The sequence below is a fragment of the Phaethon lepturus genome, unplaced genomic scaffold (assembly GCF_000687285.1).
Source record: "Phaethon lepturus isolate BGI_N335 unplaced genomic scaffold, ASM68728v1 scaffold30850, whole genome shotgun sequence".
Classification (NCBI taxonomy): domain Eukaryota; kingdom Metazoa; phylum Chordata; class Aves; order Phaethontiformes; family Phaethontidae; genus Phaethon; species Phaethon lepturus.
The window spans coordinates 8204-34495 of NW_010514621.1; the positions used below are offsets into that span (position 1 = coordinate 8204).

At 42.1% G+C, this 26292-nt stretch overlaps 1 protein-coding gene across 1 annotated transcript; it reads right to left on the minus strand.

Moving 5' to 3' along the window:
• Positions 1-298: 298 nt before the first annotated feature.
• On the minus strand, positions 299-26045 carry LY86 (lymphocyte antigen 86). Its single transcript, XM_010293531.1, has 5 exons — positions 25925-26045; positions 12107-12193; positions 10514-10642; positions 3456-3508; positions 299-556 (listed from the first exon to the last, which is right to left on the minus strand). The coding sequence occupies exons 1-5, from the start codon at positions 26043-26045 to the stop codon at positions 461-463; spliced, it is 486 nt and encodes a 161-aa protein (XP_010291833.1). The 3' UTR covers positions 299-460.
• Positions 26046-26292: the final 247 nt, after the last annotated feature.

Here is a 26292-nt window from a genome sequence, read left to right on the forward strand (position 1 = left end):
GCCTTTGTTCTGTGGTTATAACAAAATCTATACCAGTGGAGGCTCCAGACAGACCCCAGGGAAGATTGAAAATGTTGAGTCCTTTAACTGCATAATATGTGGTACATATGAAAGTCTTTAGCCTGGGTTAGAAATTGATACCTCCATAACACTGCAAAAAAAGTTTTCTTGCCTGTTCTGCCTCATGTTATTTTCATCCTAAAATGAGAATGTTCATATCAGATACTTTCTACTTGAACCTGTATATATTAGAAGCAAAAAGTGGGCTACAGTGTGCATTTAGAGATAAAATTACCACTAGAGGGTCTAGTGACTTCTTGAAAATAGTGAATTATAAAGAGGAATATCATCAGAACCACTGTGTGGGGATTATTTCCTTCAGAATCATTGTAGCATGCAAGCAGCTCACTTGGCTTGAATAACTTTGGTAGTCTGTAGCTTTCATGAAATGGATTTGTTGCTAATAATAATCTAAATAATTTTTCACGGTGAAATCGGCACAAGCAACAGTTGCGTGATCTTCATTAGTCAGCTTTGCTGAGATAGTGTAATCTCCCTGTATGAAACAAACACAAAGCAAGAGATTAGCCCATCAGTAGTACGTAACTGCTTCTGTTTCTATGAGGGAGTACTCTTCCTAGAAACGGAATAACACTTTTCTCATCAAGTTCCTCCAAAACTTTTCCTATCCAAATGTTTCAGAACTGGTAAAGGACTTGCCCATATTTTCTGCCAAAATACTCTCATCAGGGATATCAATGCTGACAGCACAAGTTCAAAATTAAAACAGTGCAAGGGGAACAAAATGTTTTGATGCATAAAAATTCCTTTCAAATCTGTGTAACTTCTCATGTTTCTTATGAGCAAGCACAATATGGCCTGTGTGGTTTAGTAACTAGAAGGGGAAGAGGTGCTCAGTTGTCTGGCACTTCTCTTCCTTGGTTCTTGTTGTTCAGTGCCTATACAGTTATCAATATGAATTTTTATAAAAGCTCCTGTGATGACTTCCTATATAATAAAACAAGAGGTAGTTTCATTTCAAACTATATACTTAAAACTACTCAACTTGGGCTTTGGGGAGAACTCATGGCATCGCGGTGCAAAAAATCTCAACCTTAAAAGAAGTCATGGCTTTTATGCATTAGTCAAAACTGTTCTCTCCAGACACCTGGAGAAGAAGCACCGAGCAGGGGAGGTGACAAGGCTCATTAACAGATTTGGAGGAAGAGGTAAACTAGACTTCATTCACTCTAGATTGCTGGCACTGCAGTATTTCTTTCTGTTTTTCTGGAGTGTGGACGGGAGCAAAACCTGGGGTAGGGAGAACTTGGCAGCAGTGGCCTCCTGGCTTTGAATCATAGAAAGCTCTTGCCCTGCTGAGAACTCTTCTGGTTGTGGAGTGGGAGACACAGCTAGAATGAGTCGGGTGTCTTGGCATTTGCCTTTTACCATGGGATTTCTAAAGCAGCAACTGGCCTGTGTCCTCACAGAGAGGTTCAAGTTAAGTATAACATCCAAATTCAGAGAGGCCTAATGGCAATGTGCTCATGAGCATAGAGCTTTGTTGTAATTGCTGTGCAGACTGCGCAAATGTCCTTTGGGCTGCTCAGATGAGGCTATTCTTTGTAATGAGCAGAAGACGATTGCTGTGTGGAATAACCCCTTATTGCTGTCATGGAAGGATGATGTTATTTGCCTGACTGATTAATAAAAAAGGCTTCCTATTCCTTTTCTTAAAGTATGTTAATTCTTCAAAAGCTTATAGTTTCATTCATGGAAGGGAGTTTATGATAAATCATTTCCATGGCTTGTTAGTGATTAGATTTTTTTCTTCCTCTAGAATAATTTTTTGCTTATTGGTAAAAACTCTTATTAAAAGAGCATTGTGAACAGTCTTAGAATTTCTGGCTCCAAATTTAGCTAATATGCTCAGAACTAGAAACATCCACCGGTAAAACTCTTGGGCTTCCTCTTATTCTAAAGACCTATTTTCCAGTTTGTAGTAAAGGCCTTAGACATAAGTGTCCTCAGTATGTTAGTAAAGCTGCTCCTAGAGCAGGATGCTGACTGACACGAGCTTGGGCACTCCAGTGTGAGGCATTGCTCAACACAGCATCTCTAGGTGTAGCCTTTAGGGAAGCAGGCTGGTAAGGGTGGGATAACAGGCTGCATATGAGGGCCCAGCTCCTTGTGTGAAAGCCTTGGAAAAATGAAAGTTGTGGTTGCTGCTATCACCAAGGGATGACTGAGACATGAAACAGTAGCTGTTATGGAGGTTTGGTCTTCCCAGAAGCCAGCTATCTTCGTTATCACCTCTGCAGGTCTTGGCAAGCCTAGCTCTCTAGGACTCATATCTTTGTGCTGTATTCCTATTCTGATCCTGTCATCTTTTCCTGTATCTGGACCAGTCCAGTGCTGAGCAGGCCCCAGACCTCATCTTTCAGGTTCTGACATAGGTTTTAGGTCTGCTGCTGAAGAACGGAGAGCTTATACTGTGCTTCTCTCTGAGTAAATCTAAGGAGTGTTTGACCACCTAAACTGTGTGCTTTTGCAGTGGTGACTGATCCTTTCTTTACCACATTCTCCATGATTCTCCATCACCAGATGCCTTGATGATCCTGATCTTGCCTTCACCCCTTAAACCCAGTCTTTGTGTATGTGGCTAAAAATCCTTTGTTATTTACTGGTCAAATATAGCTTCATGTTGTGCTCAGTTCAGAAGGCACTATGGTGCATTCAGCACTTGAGACCAGTCTTGCTTTGCAATGTGATGTGGTTGACCTGCTAGAAGGAGACTTAGCTGAATGCAGAGAAGGCTGCTTGTAAAGGCCATCTGTAATGGAAAACTATGAAATTCAGAGCAGTGCCTAGAGTACTGCCTGTTTTCTCCCCTTTCTAAGAAATTATTTTCTTATTTTAAGGGTCCAGAAGTCCAGAGAATGTTCTTGGCCCAATAAGTTGTACTTTCAGTTGCAACCTAGAAGACCTCTGTATATGTACAGTGGAACACATACAACTGCAATAGCTATCTAAATTGCCTTTATAGCCCGTGAGGATGAATGAGCTGCTTCAAACTGTTCAGCCCACTAAGCAATGAGCTGAATTGCAGCTTTGGTCTCTCAGGAGTCCCTTGGAGCTGCTTCTTTTCTTTCTATTTTAAGAGTATTAGAGAGAGAACCTACTGAATAACTGTATGGCTGCATGACTTAGTGCTGGTAGAGGGGCTGGGCTGTCCTAAGAAAACCTGGATCAGTCTCTGGATGATGGTGGCTCTCTAATGCTTTAAGCAAAGCCACTTAATTTCATATGGAAAAGGATTAGTCATGTAAACACTATCAGATCCTGTATGCCAGCTGGGGGAGCTTGGAATACACTGATGTGATAGCTGGCAGTCCTCTGACCATACCTTGTCCAGACAGCCCTTCTACTTAGGAGCACAGCTGTGACCAACTTACCTGTGGGATTTCTTTGATTCCCAGTGTGACTGGTCCCTCATAGTAGAGGTGTTCTGAAAAGCAAAAATGGTGATGGGTGGTTAGACATGTAGGAAACAAGCAGCTGATTGTAGATGCTTTTCTGTGATAGCACTTCAAAGTGCTCCAGTGACAAGTGTTATGGAACTGCAAAGTGCTCTATACACAGTCTTGCAACAGCCCTCCTGAGAGAAATGTCAGGATGTGTACTGCCTTCTGGGGAGAGCAGGGCAGCGCCTGGGCTCAAGGAGGACCTGCAGTCCCTGTCTGAATGGAGGAGGGGGGCATGGCTTTGCACAACTGGGTGGGTGTTCCTATGTCAGCAGGCATCCTGCAAATGGGGAAATGAAAAGGGAGGGGGATTGCCAACACAAGTCCTTTAGCATGATCTATTAAACACCTGCAGCTGCAATAGTTGAACTATACTCTTTTGGTAACTTTAAGGAAAACCAGTCTGAGCTGAGTGTTTCTGTAGGTGTGGACTTCTGACTGCTTGCTGAACATGACCTTAAAGTAGTAAGAACATGTCTACCTCACTGATGAGGGAGCATTCACCAAGAAGTTACATGATGTGCTAAAGCCATCACAAGCTGTGCTGGTGACTGGAATAAAGCTCAGGAGTTCCACCTCCCAGTCTTCATCTCCCTAATTGTAAGGCATGCTTGTTTTTTGCTGTTGATGAAAGGGCAACTTTGGCATTAACGGACAGAATTAGGAAGCTGTTCTGCAGTTCCTCCTACTTTTTCATAGCTTACTGGGCCAAATTATTCAGACTTGACTGAAAATAAAACTTATAGAAGTTTTGGTATTTCAGAATTTCTTGCACAACTTGCCCTACAGAAGTTGTGGAAAAGTCTAAGAACTGTTTAAGGATTCTCTTTTGTAGGTGTCATGAAATATTCTTTACTGTGACAGTGACAGAGGAGTAAGTGTTTAATCATATTTAGATGAGTATGTGCTGGCATCTTGATGCTTGTCATTTCTAGAGAGTTGTTTTAGTCCAGTCTTATTGTGCTGGTGTAAACTGCTTCTTGTGAAAGGTTGGACAAAAGGTTTGTAAGCATGTTTATGCTGTATGGCCCATGCCACCATGCAGTGGGTATCTGACTTGGAAAAGAGTCAACAGAAGGTCTTCCCAACACATGCTATGAAATGTTAGTCAATGCCTTGTAACAAACTTAGATGAAAGTATCAGGATGATAAGATAAACTAGGAAAAGAGTAGGAGAAACCAGAGATGTTGCCAATGTTCTACACCTTTGCCTTAATGGGGAGCTTAAACATGATGCCCTGATGATCCTGGGAGGTGGAGAAGATGCAGGACTTCTCAGTGTTTCCCTGAAAAATCTAATACCAAACCAGAACAGAGTAAGTATGTTTTGGCTTCTCTCTCAAACTGATCAACCATGCTGCAGCACTCATACTGTACTCATGCCCCTCTGCATCTCTGGCTATTTCACCCAGACACCAAGAAGTCTTTTCCTTTTCAAAGAACAGCCACTATTGCTGCTTGCTTCTGTGCATGAAGCAAGAGCCCTGGAGTCTGACACATCTCTGTGGAAAGCGGTGACTCAAGATTTTTAAAAATACAGTACAGCCCACTTCTCAGTTCACAACTTCACTAGAGTCTAAATGGGAGCTAAAGGCACTGCAGACTGCGTGACTTGGGTGATGAGTGACTCTCTTGAGACTTGAGCTGTATGTGTGTTGATGTGTGCTAAACAGTATTGTGAGCTGCCCCTTCACAGTTGTGTGGACCATGCAATGGTGTGGCTCATGGTTTGAGTGTCCTTTCATTCAGTGGAGAGCCTTGTTTGACTGTCTCTCCTTCAGTCAATTCTGAGTCTAGCAAATCTTGGATGGCAGCAGAAGAGAGTGGAGAGGAAACTGGGCTGTAAACAATCACCCTTCCCCAAAGTTCTTCTCCACAGAGACATGGAAAGTCCCCTTGGATCACATGGCTTGTTAGGGTCTCACCTAGGCTCTTAGAAAGACATCCAGAATCTAAACATAGAGATGCAGCATTCAAGCTCTGCAAAGCCTGTATTTTAAAACGAAGTAGGAGTCATCAGGCCATAAATTCGCTTCTGAAATTATGGCAATGCTAATCTCTCCTTCAGTGTAGGTAGAAGCTATTTTTTTTCCCCCTTGCTTTTCTGTGACAAAGTAATGATTACATCAGAGCTAGATGAATGCAGTCTGAGATTCTACCTCAGCCCTCTCAGAAGTTTTCCTTGATGGCTCTGGCAGGTGGTAGCTACATCTTTGCTCAGTAATCAATGGAGTCACTCTCATGAGCCGTACTATCTTTTAGGGATCCTCCAACTGTGGAGTGAGGTGCTGTGTGTCCAGTTTGAGGTTCACATTTACTGCTTTATGCTTCAGTATTGCCCTTTTAGCTTTTTCTAACCATGGGTCTTGCAGTGTTTCACAGTTATTAATCATATGGAACTACTGGAGAGAGTCCAGTGAAGGGCCACTGATATGATTAAGGGACTGGAACATCTCTCCAATGAGGAGAGGCTGAGGGGGCTGGGACTGTTCAGCCTAGAGAACAGAAAGATTAGGGGAGAGCACATCAATATGTACAAATACCTGAAGGGACAGTGTAAAGATGATGGAGCCAGGTTCTTTCCAGTGGTTCCCAGGAACAGGGACAAAAGGCAGTGGGCATAAACTGAAATGCAGGAGGCTCCCCCTGAACATCAGGAAAGACTATTGCGAGTGTGACTGAGCACTGGCAGAGCTGCCCAGAGAGCTTGTGGAGTCTGCATTCTTGGATATATTTGAAAACCCTGGTGGCCCTGCTTGAGTAGGTGGGAGTTAGACTGAATGACCTTCAGAGGTCCTTTCCAACCTCAACCATTCTGTGGTTCTGTAACCAGGCCTCTAGTTACAACTTTCCTTGCTTCAACAATGCAGGGCAGGGGCAAGGAGGACTATGCTGCTTTGGTAGTATGTCCTGATAGGAAAGCAAGGGCAGCTTTCATTTTCAGCTAGTTGAGACCTGCCAGGAAATAATACGGATCCATAGATCTGCTGAATTTTATCATTCATATTCACTTTGGACCATGGCAACCTCCTCAGTGCCTATACTGGCTGGATCAGGCTTTTCAAAACCCATTCAATGTTCCTGTCACATGAGGATTTCTGCTATAATTCCAGAAATGTAAACATCCTCCAAGGCTTTAAGGACTATAGTTTATCACAGCATTCTTCATATACTCATACATTTTTCTCCATATATTTATACATTTTTACATTCCTCCATTGAAAGAGGATGAACACATCTGCTGCAGTAAGTGTAACTGTTGCAAACACTGAGCCTAGCTCATAGAAAGAATTTTGTGGTCTTTTTAGTGCAAGCCCAGATGTAGTTACAAAAAATGTGTGAACATTGTGAACAGCATAAATCATGAGTGCATTTTTCCAATTAAAAATTCCCCTATGTCTTTATTGCTCTGTTGGTAAGTTATAGTATCTGTCAAGCATGCTGGCATCACATCACATCTGTGATGTGCTTTCAGTCCACTTTCTGCTTTCAACCCTTTTTCTTAAAGTCTTAACTGAAGGTGACTTCAGTAGAGCACCCTAGAAAACATTTCTAATGTACTACTGATTCAATGTGATGATAGTGTATTTGTTGTAGTACCTTTTCACTGTTGCTTCTACCAAAAGCAACTTAGTCCTTTTCCCTGCCACTGAATAGGCCTCTAGTAGCTTCCAGTCTGAAGCAGAGCTTTCAAATGTGTAAGCAAGAACTTCTTGAGGATTATTTCAAGTTAGTAGTTATCATTTATCGTGAAGATGCCTCTCATTCCTGACAAAACACCTATAATGAAATTCTCACTCCTCTTTCTCAAATCTTCCTTGCACTGAAAATCTTTAAACGTTCTCACACTCTTGTACTATATAAAGGCCCTGTACATCTGCACCCACCTCTTCCTTTTTATATGTTTTAAATCTCTTTAGGACTTAAATGCTCCATATTGGAGTTCTTCTAGGACATGATCTTGTACCCATGCAACTGACAACTTCTGTGAGTTTTAGGGATGCAGGAATGATCTGAATAACTGCCAGCTATGAGATATATCCTTGAGTGAGAAAAATGTATATAAATACATAGATGGGTGAAAAACATCCACTCTTTATTGGGGAGGAAATAGTGAGATGAAGGGGTTAAGCAAGATGGCATTGTCTATCAGCCCAAAGACCTAGCTTTATGGTGTAGCTGCTTTCTTAAACATGTACCTAAACTCTTGGTGTGATACCCAGTTCTGTAATTCATGTTATGTTCTCTACTTTTATTCACAAATACTTTTTAGAAACTTGCTCACTGTAACACCTACTGAAAGAGGCAATAATGTAAAGAATGGAGGCCCGAAGCAAAAGGGGTTTCCTCTATGGTTTGGGAGTGTGCACATGGGGTTGTGCAAGTGCTGTGATGGTGTCTTTATCACTTGGGCCTGAAAGAAAACTTGTGGACTTGCGAAGGGTGTAACTATATTTTGTCAAGAAGCTTTGTTTAAGCCTGCAAGCTGTGGTTGGCACATTGCTAAATATTACCCTGGTAGGTCCTTCTCTCTAATTTTAGTGATTGTATTGGGAAATCTGTTAAATCTTATGTAACTCTTTTCTTTGGAGGAAATGGGGAATAACCAGCGCTTTCTACTAAAAAGAGGAAGAGCTGAGTTTGTTATGCCACAAAGAATTTAGCAGTTTTGTTGTTATTGTTCTTAAATGGACAATGACCCATTTCCTTGCAGCCTTTGAGCTAACAACTTCACAACAGGCATATAGCTCAAAGAAAAAGACCTTGTAATCCTATTTAGGAATCCCAAGTGAGCAGTGCCAGATGTGACCTTTGCTTAACATAAATAGTAAATACTATATGATTATAACGAACATGAAACCTCCAACTATATTAAGTATCCTGAAGTATTTCCAGTCATGGCAAAACTGTAGCATTACAGGAGAGGAAAGAAAAAGAAAACAACTCCAAACACCCAGGACTTTGCCACATCCGGCTCTTGTAAGCCCACTCACACGAATGAGTGGACAAACAAAGCCTGTAGCAGAACTACCTTCTGTCTCATTTTGGGAAAGGGAGGAAAAGGCAATTTTTTGCCGCCTTGTGGAAGGCAAGCAAATTCTGTGTGGAACTATATTTAAACTCCAGTCAGGTGTGGCCAGATGTTGGAAATGTTGCCTGTACAACAGGGGAAAAAAGGTATGAAAAGCTTCAGTTGAAAGGTCTATCTGCTCCTCTGTACCTTTGCTAGACTGCATGCTTGTCCATTGACATCATCATCCTTTCTGCATAGGTATTAGATCAGATTTACAGCTGTGCTACTATGATGAATTATGGCTGTGCTGAATTGCTTCAAATTGGTCTTCAGCTCAATTATGTATCCTAAAACATGGGTTAGAATCAAATGTCAACTAATTAAGAAATACCACATTTTCAGTTTGAACCTTAGTCTGAAAAAGTTCACTTCCTTCCCACTGTGATTTAACTAAAAAAACCCAGCTACTGAACAAGAAGGTGCATATTAGTAAGTGTGTGGCAGAGGTCCTTGCACTAACTTACGGATGTTTCTAAATGAAGATATATAGTATTATTTAAACAACCAACTATGTTTTTATATCGTAATGTATTTCAATTAGTAGAAACAATCATATGTCAGTTTAAGATTAAGGGACTTGGAAACCCCAGGGGGTTTTGGCTTTGGCTTCATGTATAAGTAGCAGTTTGTGCTCAGCTCAGGACTGACTCTACTTCTCCTTAATGTATTCTCTAAAGGATGTTATTTAGTACTTTATCAGAATAAGATAATTTCTCAGTAGGTCTACGGGTGTGTTTCCCCCCCCCTTGTAATTCAATACACAATTGAAGAAACCTCTGAATTTTTTTTAATCTATCTGGCTTACTGCATGAGCAACCAGTTATGTAAATCCTGTATTTCTCTATTACTCTTTGTGATATTTCTACGCTGTGTGAAATGTCTTAGTAATTTTTCGGGGGTGTCTTAGTAGTAGTGCTGTGCATGGTCTTTAAACTCATGGCCCTTTAACATGAATTATTGCAGCATTATCAGGATGAGGATGCAAGTGAACGGAAGGAAAGCAGAGCTGCTGAAACTAACTGGTGTTCTAACAACTCTGAAACTTCCCTGCAGCTCCACCTGTTTGTTTTAAAATCATCCTAAAGAGATTATCATGATGTAAGAGGGACTTCAAAATAACTGTTTAAGATAACGTGGATATGACAGTCCAGAGACATGACCATAGCTCTTCTGGATATACCACGGCTAGCTTTGTACTACCTGGCCTGGGTTGTGGCAGAAGGGACCTTGAGGTGCCCAGGCTTACCTGGGACCAAAGATGCCTGGTTTCTGGGGGCAGCCAATGCCACTATAAACCAACTAGTGCAAGTCTGCACCAGGTAGTAGTTTGACTGGCATGAATTGAAATAATCTGACTGCTGCATAGGCATGTGTTAAGCAGAAACAAGATGCAAAACATAGATGGTATCAAATAGTATCTTGGTCCAAATATCCTTATTCAAGCATAATTCCTCTTAAAGTGAGTTAAGAACTGCCTCTAAGGACCGGAAGTGTTACTTGCTTACTAGTGAAGAACATATTCAGAACGGCTTGTTTTGTTTGCTCAGGCATCTCTTTTACAGAACTAGCCTTTATTTTTATCATACTTCTTGCTCACATGACAACCACGTGGCTATAAATAGGGCTTATGAACCTCTCTGCTGTTGGATGGGGTCATGTTGCTACAGTTGTTCTTTTATGGACTTGAAATCCCATGTGTGTGCAATATTCTGTGACTAAAAGAAAAACAAGCAAACAGGGGAAAAAGCAGGCTCTGAAATTAAAATGCCTCTGTCCTACTGTGTTTGTCATCCATTAACATGCTGTTGAAGTAAACAGAACATTACAATGTGTTGGTATGTTCAACAGCACAGTGGGTGTATCCTGCTTGGAGTATTCAGTAGCCATCAAACATGTAGAGTGCTACCTAAATTACCTCCTTTCTTCTTTCCACAGAAAATAAGCTTAGAATGACCAGGCTCGCAAAGTGTGTCCGAGTACGTTAAGACAGTCTTCCCATTTATAATCAGGTCAATCTTGACGTACAGTTCCTTGATGCTGTGTCCTACACAAAAAGCAGAAGGAGAGCTCAGAGAAAGTGCAAGGATAAATGGGCTTATTGCTTTATTTTTAAAAAGATTCCATTTTATTCCACTGCTGTTTAAGCCATTGAATGGTGTCTTCACTGACAACTCCTGATACATAGAAATCCCTGCTTCAGGAACAGTTCTCTAAGCCCCTTAAGGTATATAACAGGGGACATAATAGCATATATCTTTATTGTTAAATAAACTATGCCTGTGACCATTCTCTGAGGCCAATTGGCATAGTAAAACTTGTGTCCATACATCTAAACTTTCTTTCCTACTGTCCCTAGAAGAAGGACCATATCCAATGAAAGGAAGGACCATATTCCTGGGAGCAGCCTGTGGCCTGTACCTGCTGCCTGGGAGAATGGTAGCTGGCCTGAGCCAAATCTGTGAATGAGAATTCAGAGCAGCTTGGCAGAGCTGGGAGGTTGCCTGCTTGTGCCTGGCTTGCTAACATGGATACAGCCAGTGAGGCTACTGGATTTAGAGGGGGGTCCTGTACTACATTGTTGGAAAAGTATTTGTAAATGCCTGTAAAGTGATTTTGCAGGCTTGTTTAACTTTACAACCACCTGAAAACTGATGGTCCCCAGGCAAAAGGGCAGCATGTCTCACAGGAGGGAGACCTTTTGCATGCAAGGGAGCATTCCCAAGTCCTAAAAGACACTTGTCACACAAAGTTATTTTCAGCACCAGGAGTATACAGCAGCACTCTCATATTTATGCTCTGGTAGTAGAGGTTCTAGGTGAGCTTGAGGCCAACAGTGTTGCAAGAAGGTGGCTTTCCTGTGCAAGAATCACAAAGCAGGCTATGGCTAATATTAACCTGTGCATCCAGTCCATTAGCTCAAATGCAGTTCTGCTTTTGACCTTTTATTGCTGATAAGTCAAGTTCTGAAGGGTATAATTTCACCTAGCACAGGTGGTGAGCTGATGGCATGACTGTTGCCTCAGGCTAGCACTTCCCCAGCATGTTTCTCTGCATGCCCAGGAGGGGAAGACTCCCCCACCTTGCTCTGTGGGAGTCCCTTCAGTCTCCTTACCTGCAAGGGTCAGCCTTGGCAATTTGGCGAGCACTGCTGGTGCTGACACAAGAATGAGAGTGCTGTAGCTGTTTCATTCAACAAGACTCTCCCCAGAAGACTTAGTTGTGAAGACAAACTCTAGAGCAGCCCCCACCTTGGCTATCCATATGTACGAATGAAGGGGAGGAGAAGAATAGGGGCTGAGGGCTGGTATGACCTGCTTAGGAGGGCATACATAGTCTGAGGCCAAGCTGGTAACAGAACTGATGTTTCTGTAGCCCCACACAGGTTTTGAAATTTCTCAGAAATGAAGCCCATTCATACTTTACAGGAGGTTGTCACCCTTGCTTACCTAATACCAGCACTCACATATGAATTCCTTTTTCTCATGCCATAAACTGGTAATTCACTTACTTAGGACCATCGCAGCTCTGATATTAAAGGTGTGGGTTGTGATATCAGAACAACGGTCAATGCTGAAAGCAAAATCTTGCTGGAGATCTGTTTGGAGACAGAAAGCAGTGTTGTATTTTTATGATACTGTATAGAAGAAACAATAAAATATAGCAGTGTTATAAAAAACAGATTATATATTCCTTAAAAATTCTCAAAGATGTGCTCAAAGAGCCTATATGCTGTGTTTAATAGCTACTTCTGTCCTTCCTGGCCCTTCAGTCTGAAGCACATTCAGATTATAGCCTATATGTGGCTAAAACCTCCCGTGTGGGGAAATGAGCTGAGTTCAGGAAAAGCAAGTTCCCCACAGTGGTGGGTAGTCAATACTTGCTCAACAGTGAAGTCTTAGCGCAGCTGCTCTTCCCAGCCTCTGTGCATTGCCATTCCTTCTTCAGCACTGATGAGCAATTGGTTATGATGATGGGTTTTAAATCAATTTGTATCACAAGATGGCTTTGCAAGGCTTATTAGGAAACTGAATCCTGAAGTGAGATGAAAAGTCCAAAAATGAAAATAGTGTAACTGAGATCCTGCAGTATTTCATGCTGGATCCACCATCATGTGATATTTCTAACCCAGGAAATAGGCTATATTTCTCCCTTTCTGGGAGACTTTAACAGAGCTGGGGTCAAAGGGAGGCCTACAGCTGATGACTGACATTAACGTGGCTCTTACCAGTTCCTACAGTAGCCCTTTTTCTACATCAAGCTGCAAAACTCTTGTACAAACATAATTGCTTTTTCCCAACTTCCACCTTCTTCCTTGCTAGCCTCCACAAGACTGTGCTATGCCTGAAGGCTTGCCAAAGTGTCACTCTGGTGACAGCCAGGAGCAACAACTGACAGCTCAGCTGCCACAGCAAACAGTACATGCAAGTGTTTTCTGGAGCGGTGGCTGAAGGTGAAACATTTGGCCAGTTTGGAAATAGATCATCTTATGCCTAAAGCAGGCCTTGAGGCTTAGTTTTTTTCTTTGTGGTGGCTTTCCAGCCAGCCTGTGCATCGAACATCCTTCTCTGTGGAAACCAGAGAAGCGACCGTGACATGTGCAGAAGCAGCCGTAGGCTCCCCAGTTTACACAGAGCTGGTGGTGACAAAATACTGGCTTGGGAATTGAATTCTGGTTCTAAGTTACTATTGCTTGAGGTAATCATCTGACTGAATTGAAAATAACAGGTTGGGAGAATTTTCCTTTGCTGTGGTGAAACTGGAGTCATGAATGTCCTCTGTGAGGCTGAGCTAGCATCTCCATAGTCCGACCCTGTTTTTGCAGCAGTGCCCCACAGCTGTAGCAGCTGGCACGGAGCAAGACTGGGTGACCAAAGCCTGAGTGCTTAGAGGGGAGCATGAAATGAAAAACGTGTGGCTGTGGTGCTTCGGGACATGGTTTAGGGAACGTGATGGAGCTGGATTAATGGTTGGACTTGATGATCTTGAAGGTCCTTTCCAACCTAGTGATTCTGTGATTCTGTGAAAGTTCTGGGAGGAGCTGGGGGGCTCTGACTAAGCCAGGCTCTGCAAGCACACAGATTGTCAGTCTGGTCCCAAAAGAGCTCCCAAATCCTGGTAAATTAAAATAACTGTTTAAAGGAGGGAGGTAGAAGGCATAGGTATTTCCCACAGCTCTGTGTCCCTGTGCCGGATTTTGTCCTCTGCACTGCTAAAGCAGTCTCTGCAGTTGCATGATCTGTTCGGGACAAAGTTAGTGCCTGGAGCTGTTGATTGTCTCAAGGGTGACAAGAGTCAGGGGGTTGTCTTTCCTCCCTTTCTATATTCCTGTCAGTTTTTGCTTTGTTATTGCAGCTTCAGAAGCTGTTGTAATCGAGTAGGAGAGCAGTTTCCTGCTCTAGCCAGAAAGCATGTCAAACTTCTCTTTTCTCCAGGACCGTTATGCCTGCTTCCCCTCTGGTCTCTCCCACCTCTCAGGGCTTGGTTTCTGCTTTCCTCTTGAATTCTGCAAGAACCACTCTTGTTTCTCTTTTGTGTGTGGTGTGATGGCAAGGTTCAGTAAGCAGCTGCTCAGATTCAGAGCAACTTGGGTATTGATGCTCACAAACAGTGCTGGTTGTCAAATGACTGAAATTATCTGCTCTGTAATTTCCAGAGGGAGCTATGGTCAAAAATGACACTGCAACATATACGATGCTCTTCTCTTTGTGAAAATACTAGGCTGTGCTTTAGTCAACAAATTAAATCATGGTATTATGGATAGAAGTCAAATTTTTAGTTCAAAACTTCTCATAACTGTTTTGTTGGAAAGGGAATGTTCATGAAACCAAGCTTCTCTGGAAAGCATGGGCTTTTTATAACGAACCTGACCTCGGAGGTGTTTTAGTTTGGATGTCTCTTGCATGTTTTTTTTTTTTTTTTTCCTGTGGGTTGATTCATGGTGCATTGTAGCCATTGGTGTCTTCTACTGCGTAGCTAGTGATGCAGCATAGGACTCTGGTGTATCCAGAGAAGTGTTGTCTGGTCCTCAGAGAAGAAGAGAGTGTGTAAGCACTCACATGAGAAATTCCAGCAAAATTGTGAATCACAGCACTTGGATTTTGTGTTGTTACTCTATTGCTGAGAAATGTAAGCTTTTCCACTGGCAAAAGATACCCTAATTAATTTTATGACCATCTCCCTGTGGAAATTCAGGCTATGATTTTGCAATCCAGCATTGTAGATAGTGTAGTGTATGTGGGGGCCTCCTGTTGAAATCAATTGAAAGCATGGCTGTATTGCTAAAGCTATGGTGCCAGGGAGTCTGGATTCCAAAACGTGTAGGCAGAAGGGTTGCTGCTAAAAGGAAATTAAAGAAAATAGAAGGTTTTAACCATTTGATAAGTGAAGTTGTGTGTGAATTCATCTGTGCACTATGAACTAAGGTGGTGTACCATACCCCTCTTCCTTTAAATATTGAGGAGTCCCTCATGTGGCAAAGGCAACTTGAGGCAATTGCCATTTTTGTGTTTCATCTCAGATGCACAACTGTGAGTCACTGTGTGTCTCTTATGGAAGTTTAATACTTATTCTTCCTTGTTTGCCTCAATCTGAAGTGAGCTGGTTAGACTGAAAAAAATACATGTTATGTCTTTCACATGTGCAGAGCAGTAACATTTACCGTTAAATGTCTAAAATACGTGGGGCTGCCCTTCAGCCTTCCACTTCCCTGCAACATTTTATAGTGCACAGTACTGTATGTTCCCAGACTTCCCTCCACCCACTCCCTTCAATCTGCTTCTTCTTCCATAATTAAAGCTAGAAACTCTTTGACTGGTTGCAGAGTTTTGCTTTTCCAGTTCAGCTTTGATATATTACCAACACTTAAAACGTTGATGGAAACTTTGCAAACACATTGAGGTTTATCAGTGAAAATCTGCTTATTAGGGGGGTGGGGGGGTGGGAAGGGCATTTTTTTCCATCTCTATCTAGTGAGACGGGCTTGGGCTGCAACATATTTACAGCAAGCATGAAGGTGCCTGGGAACAGGATCTTGCCTGAAGTTCCTCTCTAGACAGTTCTAAACCTTTCAGGCAACTGCTCTGAGAAAGAGGCAAGTCTTTGGCTTTTGTAAACAATCAATTCACTGTAAGATCTCTTAGACCTATTATTTGAACTTGATGCTGTAGTTAATGCTGATCTCTCAACTGTATCTAGCACTGAATGTACAGCTCACACTGAAGACTGGATTCTGTAGCACAATTCTGCTTTGTGAGAGGTAAATTTGGGATGCACCTGGCATCTTGCCACTGATCATTCCTTACATGGCGTAGGTCCCTCTGACCCCATGCATCCTGCCTCCCATTTTACCCCTACCCAAGTACCCTAGTGGAGACTTATTGCTGTATTGGCTTGGTATGTGATTTTTCCTTGCATACAACCTGTAGTGGCACCATAGTGCAAGATTTCAGCCTGGCCTACTATTGTGAGAAGACTGAGGAGAGGTGTGTAGTACAGCCTAGAAGCTCAGATGAGTTCCTGAACTTTTCTTCTTAGAGTTTCTTTCCCTGCTCTTGTTCTTGGTAGAAGGTTCATAGGTAAATTAGATCAGATATGTTTATAGTGGTGTATCTGGAAGTATTCAAAAAACATGTAGATGTGGTGCTTCGGGACATGGTTTAGGGGGCATGGTGGCGTTGGGTTAATGGTTGAACTTGATGATCTTGAAGGTCCTTTCCAACCTTAGTGATTCTGTGATCTATGTGACCCTCCTGGCTGCAAGCCTTGTACCTTTGATGGAGGAGACTACCCTAGTAACAGGGACAACAGATGGGAACACACTTTCATGCCTTAGTTGTTGTAGTTGTGGGGCCACCAGCTCACATTCCAAAAAATGGGTGTGCACCAAGCCTCAGGGCCTTGAGCTGGGGCTGTTCTTGCATCCCACAGCCTCCTGTGCTCTGGGAGGTGGTGTCCAGCAGGAAGATGAAGCAGACAGCTAGGAATGATCTTTTGCTAACCCACTATGGCTATGTCCTTCAGAGCCTGAGCTGCTAGATGACTAACTGGGCATTACAGAAACTGCATAGCCAGATGGGAAGCACCTGTTATAGGAATTTTGGGCTGGTGTACAACAGTCTCTGTCTCTTACTCTTCTCTTGCCCTTCCCCCATCTTGATAACTATCCTCTACTGGCTTTACTCTCATCTGAATCTGCTCTAAAATCACATTGTTTCCATACGAGCATGAAAATCGGTGTTATGAGTGAATAGTAGCAAGTAGGCAAGCTTTTCTTGTAAAGAGTCCACATCTGTAAGTCTTGTAGCAGTGAGAAGACTCTCCAAATTGGTAAGCTTTGGGTGTTTCAAAATAACACTTTTAGGACCAGGTAAGGCACAGGGTTGAATGGAATGACATAGCTGCACTTGGCTAGGGTCGTACAAGGACAGACTGGTGCTAGAGGATCTGGAAATTAGCACAAGCAAGAAACATTTAGTAATTACCCAACACTCATCACCTTCAAAGCTCTTAATAAAATTAAATCATTAGTTCCTTACAACATTCAAGGTGATGAAAGGAGAAGGAAAGAATGAGGAACTGTTTGGTATCTCAGACTTCATGTATTCACTCAACATTTTCCTTTAATGTCTATTTAAATAAATTAACCTGAAAGCTCAAGGTTATATTTGACACTGGAATCTACTTATAAGGCACTGAGGAAGAAGCATCAGGTGAATTAGCAGCTCTCCAGTTGTGCATCTAGATTTCCCCGAGCACTTTCCATTTTATGAACTTCTCTTTGGGCCAGCCTTCACTGCATGCCAATGTCATGTCCAGACATGGCTGGGAGGAGCAGACTGACCCTTTGTTCAGAGGAGAGCAGGCTAAATCATGAAATTCATGTTGGCTGTGTGTAGTTTATCATGAGGATGCTTCATCCCGATATGCTCACTTCAGACATGACCAGCTCTGGGCTTTCACCTAGTTTGGACAGGTACTCTGGCCTCTTTTGCAGAAGTCATGGTATATTTTATTTCCTGTACCTTTCTGGCTTGCTTATGCAACATGGAGGTGAAGGAATAGGGAAGATTACAGTTCATGTATCCTTAATGTCCTGGGGGTACAGACTGTGTGAATTCCCCTTTGCAAAGAGGGCTATCAACTTCTTGTCTCTGAGGCCTGCTTAAACCTGAAGCTCTTGGGGATGGCTGGTGGAGTGAGTAACTGCTTCCTTTTATGATAAAACTTATATGGCTGTAGAGGGAAGCCTGAAGATTTGGTATCAGTGTAATCTATAAACTAAAAAACCCCATAACACCAGTAAGTGAAACTTAAAATATGGCTTAAAAAATGTTTATGCAATATTTAAATAATTTCCACTCCTCTCAACAATACTGAACACTGGTAATGTTCAAAGAGCAGTTATATACTGCTTGGTTAGATTAAGGCATAGGCATTACCGGCTGATATTTATGGCCTTAGTTTTGGAGCAAGGTGATTCGTGTCTTATTAAATTAGTTTAAATAAAGGATGAAGACTTTGTCTCTTGCTATTTCAAATAAAACTCATTGCTGATTATAACTGATGTCTGAAATAGCAAATATTCAGAAACAGTAACTCAGAAGGCTGGTAGCTTCTCCAAATGTGCTGCTGGGGCACAGACTGCAATAGTAGCAGCATTTGGGGTGTGAGGAAAGGATGTGGGATGGAGGGGTCAGCCCATGAGCAAAGGGCTTGAAGCGGGGCACGTGGAGAAGAGAGGAAGAGATTTGCCTAGTACCAAGCTGCCACCTGTGGCCATGGAGCTGCTGGTGGCCTGGATGAGGAGCTGTGTGATGAGCTGGAGGGAAGCCCTGGTAAAGACAGCAGGTGTGAGGAGCTCCCTGCAGCTGGGGGGCTGTGTTTGGGGATGGGGGTGTCACCAGCATGCATAAAGTAGCCTTGCCAAAGACTTGACCTGAGTCTCCCTGCCATTTCCTGCCTGAACCACCTTTCTTGACAGTAGGCTTGTTGGAGCTGTTTGCCAGGGCTCGAGGGGAGGCCCAGTGTCTGAATGTTCATGGAGACTTTGTTTGCTTTTGCCAGCAGCGGTATTTGGAAAGGGGTTTTTCTGTGCTTTGTGTGGTATGACAAAGCTTTGTCTAAGCCTGTTTGAGAAGACAAAGCTGAAAGATGCCAACTTTGAGTGATAGCACATACAGATCTGTATTTGTATTTTGATAATCCTGATTTGTCCTAGTTAGCTTGAGAGAGAAAGGGAGGCAGGGCAGGCTTCAGCAACAGCAATGTAACAAGAAAATACTGCATTAATTTGGGCCCAGCAGGGAATGTATTAGAGAGAAAGTCTTTGTTCTTCTGTTCTGTTGGTAAGAAAACACCATGCGCTGCATGAGTAAGATGTCTAGAGTAACTGCCTCTATTCCTAATAAGATCTCCCTCTTCTCTCTTCACGTGTGTTTTTGTTATTGTTCTTTATGCTACTTTACTTGAGACAGAGATCTCTGGACATCAGTGCTTGCCAGTATGACTGGGGATTCACAACAGACTTGCAGACTTGTGTCAAAAATAGAACCAAACATTACTAGAAACTGCCCTGCTGTTAGACACATGCCATGCTCTGGGATAGCAGGCTTTACCGCTGATTATACAGAACAGTAATCAGCAGCATATAAATGGGCTAAATGTTCCCATTTTCCCAGGATGGGCTGAAATCCACTGCAGGAGCATGGCAGTAAGCTGTAATTGGAATGGCATGCTCCCTCTGCTGAGGAAACTAGCTGGGTTCCCGCCTGCCCAATCACTGCTAGATCATTTGACAGAAGCCATCTATCTTCAGGTGAGAGGAGACTGGTGCACTGAATTAATTTGTGGTAGCTTTCAAGATCCTAGCTTTTGGCAACTGGAAGCTCTCCTGAGTCTAAAAGCAGCATCTGGGACAGATCAAAGGTTTTGGATTTGGTATCTGGTGGTTCTGTACAGGGTATTTGGACCTTTTGTCCCTGATGGCCACTGTTCCTCCCTAGTTTTAGGTTGCCATAAGCCTCCTTGAAGTTGGTGCAGTGACATCCAACACACAATAATGCTGAAGTCCTTTTTGCATTTTTCTGAGGTGTGTTAAGTTTTCTTAGATTATTCTGGATATTTTTGCTGATGGATGTTAAATTGCTGCAAGAACCTCCTCTCCTGCCTCTATTTTCTTTGGTAAACTGTGAGCATTGTAGGGTCCAGAGCTATTTTGAGGCTTTGATGACAGCTCTAGATGACATGATGTGGCAATGTCAAGAAAGCCTAGCAATGCTTCATATGCTTACACAGAAAGCTTTACACTGGAGCACTTATGAGCAACTGTGGTTTTTTCTTGCTCCTGACTTTATGCAGTGAATGTGCTTTTTGAACGCTTCTACTTTATGAAATACAGGAACTAATCTCAAATTTTTATCAAACTGTTAATATAGCTGTGATTCACCTGTCTAGTATATTAGACTGCTCCCTCCATAAAGACTCAAACTCACATGCAGCAGCAAATGACAGTTCTGCCTTGCCCACAGTACTACATGACTGTAATGCAATATACAGGTTTCTAGGTATGTCTTTCCTATTCATTTCCAAAGGCAAGAACACGCTTTCCTATGGCTTGCCTTGCAGGCTTTTACCCTCCTGCTCGTGATGACTCAGTAACTCAGTGGCTGCAACAGCTGAAGACATAGCAAAAGTCAATAGGTGGAAAATGTGTCTACCAGTTTAGGTTTAGCAGCTAGGGATAAGCAGGAGGGGCTGTCACACATAAACAACCCTCTTTTGCAGTTCCGTGATGCTGGACCTCCATTGATTTAGTGAAGAATTGGGTACTGTGAGGAAACCTCTGAGAACTAAATTAGATGGGAAAATTTAAAGTGTGGTGGGAAAAGTTCAGCTGAGGTTAATTCTCTCCACTGCTAGTCTCAGTGAAAGCATTAATATTGATTTTGCTAAATAGTTCAAAGTCTAGATGCTGAATCTCATGTTTTTGCCAGAGTACCTTGGAGGTATGAAATGGTCTCCTGCTCCTCCTTACCATTTACATTGAAAAATTACTAAATACTCTCCCCTCTCTGAAAGAAGAGGTAAAATGAAATCAGAACCACCTTAAGAGGTCACATAAGAAAGGAAGGTTTTAATCCTGTCTAATGAAGTGGAGAATGAAGTAGATGAGGTAGTTTTAATTAATGGAGGGACCAAAATTTTAAAAGAAGATTTGCATCTGCGCTCATATCTATGCTACCTTGATTCTGATGATAGCTTCAGTTTGTTAGGATCTGGTGCCAGAAATATGCATGTCAACATCTGGCCTTCCCTCTGGAATAAGTAAGCTATACCAGATGAGTATAGCAGCAAGGTTATGACACTATAGATGACTTGGACAGAGCAAACAAACAAAAATGTTGTCAAATGAAATTCTTAAGTTCTTTGATTGTTTGCCCATTAGCGATCTATGGAACAAAAGATCAGAGGGGAGTTGGTGTTGTGTGGCTTTAAATAATTTAGAAGCAGAAGCAATTGCTGGAGACTGCTTGAGGGAAATAAATAAGTACAAGAGAAGCATCTGGCTCAATCTGTCTGCCAAAAAAACCAAAGAATAATGGTAAAAGAAGGTTCTTTTTCCAAGTGTCTAGAAGAACATTTGCCTTGAAGATGCATGAGGTGAGAATTTTTTGCAGACTGTTCTTTGCCAGCTGAAGCTAATGGATTACTTGCATCCTTTAACTAAAGGATTTAAGTGTGTCCAGGGAGGAAAAAGGACTAATAACATTGTTTGACATAAAAAACAAAGTGATGTGCTGTAAAATTAGTGCTGTAATGATGATAATTTAGCAGGATTATTTACAAGTTGGTATTGCTGATTGAGCAGGGATGGGTGTTACTGGTCTATTTTTTAAAAAAAGGAAAAAGAGGATTTTAAGAGAAATAGTGTATTTGATCTCTTGGTATGTAGGACAAAGGATATGATGGGCTGACTGTGTGAGGGGGGAACCTAGTAAGACTGAACCTGTTCAGCATGGGTAGACAAATCATAAGAAAATTGTAATCTAACCAGTCTCTCTGTCTCCCCTTCATTTTTTTTCTTTAAGAACTGAAAGGTTCTCTCAAAGTAGAGTTTAAAAGGAGGGTGTCTATACTGCACTATTTGACTAGAGAAGGGTCTACACCAGAATAACTGTAACCCTGCTGACTTCAATGGGCTGTTTTAATGGAGATCCAAATCTGAGCTCACAAGTTTAAAGAAAAGCCATACAAATGAGTTTCTCTGTCTGTAAATGCAATCCAGTGCAAGCTTGTACTGAAGTGGGCAGTGCTGCTCTCTCCTACTGTACCAACGTAGGGCAGGAAAAAGCTTTATAGAAATGACCCTGCTTGAAATGTGATGCAGAGCTATGAAAGCAGTCACGGAGCTCAGTGGACATAAGTTCAGTCTGACTTTGCTCTGTGTAGGAAGAGGCATTGGCATGTAAAAATAATTCTCTAGATGACTGGAGGTCCCTGCTTATTTGTCTGGTAGAAGACCTTAATTAAAGCAAATGGTTACCCATATCCCTAAATATGTTTTATTATTTTAAAATCTGTAGATACGCAAATATAAAACTTGTAAAGGGTGCAACCAGATTCATATTTAGGTTCCGGAGGTTGAAATGAATACTGATTGATTGTTGCTTCTCCTGAAACTTCAGCTAATGGCTATTAAGCTTGCTTCAGATGAAAAAAGAAGAAAAAGCAAGTCAAGTCAGATGTGAATTGGGAAATGTGTTTGATAGTAAAAAATAAAAAAATCCATGTGCTCTGAACAGTGTTTTATAAAGCCTAGGGAATATTTCTTAAGATGTCATCTTCAAATACTATTGCTTTGATTCTCCTGAAGATCTCACTGAAATTCCCTGTTATTCACTCCCATGCACAGAAAACAAAGTCCTTAATGGTTGATGCTGTCCAGACCCTTTCTAAGAACCTTCTGCCTTATCAATAACCTCTTCTGCACTGTCAAGAAATCTAGTTTCAAGCAGCAAGCAGCTCTGAAATCTCCCAGGTCCTAATCTAAATGTAGCACTTTATTAATCACTGAGCATACGGGTCTGGGTTTGCTAGTTGAAACAAAAACAGGCATTCTGAAACACTGATTTGTTGACATAGGCCCAACTAACATTTCAAGAAAGAGCTGTAAAAATAGTTGGAAATTGTTTTTCATGTGTCTACAAGGGCAATCACCCGCTTTACGCTATGAAGCGGGCCCCATTTGAACACTACCTTGTAAGAATGTTTTAATGACAAATTAAGACAATTAGGATTATATAAATAGTCTAAAAGCAGGTGCTGGTAGATGTGTTGAGGAGTTATATTTTGTAGTCTCTGACTGTATTGCACTTTGTACTTTCAGGTGGATGCCTGACACAAATAGCACTGGAATCTGCTCGGGGCACTTTGCTACCATTGCTTTCCTGCCTTTCCCTTCCCAGACAATTGCCTTTTAAAATGTAGCTGGAAAGATCAAAAGTATTATTACTGTAAAAATCACTGAAATTAAAAGGGATAGGAATCAGCCATTTGCGTAGCAGGTTCTTTTCATGTCTCTGCACAGACTTGCCAAATACGGTTCTCTTTTCTCAGTTGGAGATGTTAACCTGTGCTGCTTTTATCTCAGGATCCCTGCCCAGGTTTCTAAAGTGATTTGTGGTCATTTAAGATCTTCCTTCATTTTTGTCACTTGTTCCTGGGAGGAAAAGTGGCACTGATGGGAAATGTCTTGCTATTTATAGACTGTCTCGGTGTTATGTCTCCTGCGGTTATATAGAGGAGGCAGCATACTGCCTATTTACTTTACTTTTAGACCACCTGTCTCTCAGCCTGAGTTTCTCACCATGGACTTGCTGCTGAGAATTTTTTTCTGATTTCTTTTAGATAACTCTTTTTTTTAACAAGTATATTATATTGATCACTAGGATCTTGTCTAGCCTTTTCTTTTGATCCATGCCTTAGGGTCCTGGCTACTGAACATGTAGTCTGATGTGGCTGGGTGAGAATGGGCATCCTTTCTGTAGGATCCAGAACATGGAGTGAGACTGGGGGCTTGATGTATGCCTGTATCTTACCCATTAAAGATGTAGGATAACATCCTAGAGTTTATAGTAGCAACAATAGAGGTGAAATCCTGACCCTCTTGAAGCCAACAGGGAATCCTTTACACAAGATTTCATATTGGGCATCTCGCTGTGGACACTGTATCCCAAAAATGTGTCAGCCTCTGGCATCTTCAGTGGAGCAGGAAATACCATGGGGATTTCTCAGGCTGGAAGGACATGTGGGGCAGTCTTCCCCACTGCTAAAGAGTATGGGCAGTTGCCTAGCATTGACTCTGTGCTTGCTGACATTACAAAGTTGTCATGAGAAGGTTTGCTGGGAAAGGGTCTTGTCAAACCTGAGCACTAGCATGTCTGTTCTCTCCTGGGTGAGAACAATTGGTGGGACACAGCTAAAGAACAAAGTTCTGTTCTGCCTATCTAGTTGTGGTTTACAGTGAAATTAAGTGGGGACAAAGCATCCCCTCGCCTGAAAGGGTGATCAGCACCTTTGGCACTGCTGTGAGCTTGCCAGTGAGCTCAGTAAGAGCAGTGCCTTCTCTGAAGGGAATGTAGACTAGTGTATTCAGATTTATCCTCCACATCTGTAGATTTTTGGGCTGAACCCAAACCACTTTATATTTTTCTGCTTTATGCAAGCTACCAGCTGGGTCAGCTTGAGATGCAGATGGTGCATCCTGGTCTGATGCTACTGGTGAGGTAGCCTCTGGAAAAAGGCAGGACAGAACACTGTGACAACAGCTGTGAGTGTGGCTGCAACTGAATCTGCTGGAGCTGTAAGGAAGCAAGGAATTGGTCTTCAAACAAGGAATCTGATTTAATTCTTGCATTGTTTCCATGTTTATGTAATCTTCTCATCTCCCATAGCTGTGCCTGGGAGAACAGAAAACCACTATCAGTGTTGGGACCTGATCTGAATGATCTCTGGCTTGTGCTTTTTAAGCTGTGAATGCCTTCTGAATGATTGTACCTCTTACCTTTCTGTGCATGGCAAACCAAAATTTAAGTGACACGTAAGTTCTGAACAAATGCATTTTGTTAGCTAGGCCAGTGCTGTGCATAGTAAGAAGCAATGCCTGACTGACATGTGGTCAGCAGACAAATTTCATCATAATTTGAATTGACTCAAACTGTAGCCTGTGCCTCTGTGTCAAGGCATCTCATGCTAACTGAGACCTGTTGAGGGAACAGAATTAACTTATACAATGAATTCTTATGAAAATAAAGGTAATGCCAAAGCTTGTACTCAATATCTAATTAAATATTTTCCTAATGCAGTATACCTATTTATAATATGTGAAACCTGACTTTAGTCTCCTGGGAGCAGGCCAGTAAAGAATAGCATTAAAAATACTTATTTATTTCTCTTGTCCCTTACTGGCTTTATTTTAATGGGTCTGCAAAACTGCATGAAAGCTACAGGGGAAAAGAAGCCCCCCCAGAAACTCTTTGTGTCAGGATGAATTGGGAAAACAAACTCTAGGGTGCTCGTTTGCCATGAATCGCTTTTCACGTCACGTGTGGAAAATGAATGAGGCGTCTGTGAATCTAATTCCCTTTGTCTCAGTTGTAAAGCCGATCAGCACAATAGGAGAGGCACAAGGCCAACAAGGCAAGAGGTAGAAAGCAGGCACCATTCAGTGAATTCATTTTTCAGTCATTCCAGTGCCACTTGCTCCTTGTATCTGTAGATTTAAAGAACAAACAAACCCTACGGTTCTTGGGAAATGCCTCTGTTAAGTGCTGCTGCTGAAGTCTCGCTAAGCATGGTGGCAACGGCAGAGAACAGCAATACTTCCCACTGTCACACCAGGTCCCTTGTCACTCCAAGTGGGAGGACAGAAATCACATCACCACAGCCTTTGCAACACATTAGGATAATGGATCAGTGCATTGAAGAGTCTGTCTTGTCCCGGGGTTAAAAAAGATAAAGATCTAGGGTCTTCCTCTTTTTTAACCTAGCTTCAAGATAAAAAAAAATCTTAGTAATTTCTTTCATGCTGAACTGGATTTTTGACAGCTCTTTATTCTGAATTAGGTTACATTATTTCCTCTTTATTTTAGATTTGTGTGTGTCAACTAAACCAGCTATATTTGAAAGACTAAAAATATTATAGCTGCAAAACCCAGCGCTGGCTTGGGAGTTTAACCCTTCCATCCACTGCCTGGCTATATGCCTCTCACTGCATAAGAACAACTTTGTTGCCCAGCTAAAAGGAAAATGGAATTTTTAAAAATCTCACCACAGCTTTTGTAATGTATTTCCAAGTTGTCTTCTTTGCAGACTGTGTGCGTAGGCCATCCTGTGCTGGCATTGGTGTAGAGCAGGACTAAGATGATAACAAGAACATTTGGTGTCTTCATGGTGGTGGTGGTAGTTTGCAGGATTACTTCTCTGTCTCTTGCTAACCCTCTGTGGAGGGAGGTGTTCCTTTCTCCAAGGGAGACAGGAGTTACTACATTCGTGCCTGCGGAAGGGTTAAGTGAGCCAATGCAGCTTTAGCTTACCACAGCGTGGTATAAACAAGAGGCTAATCAGAATTGGAGGGTGCTATTTCTGTGTGCTTAGACTTCTGCTTTCTGCTTCATGTTAGTTTAAACTAATGATAAA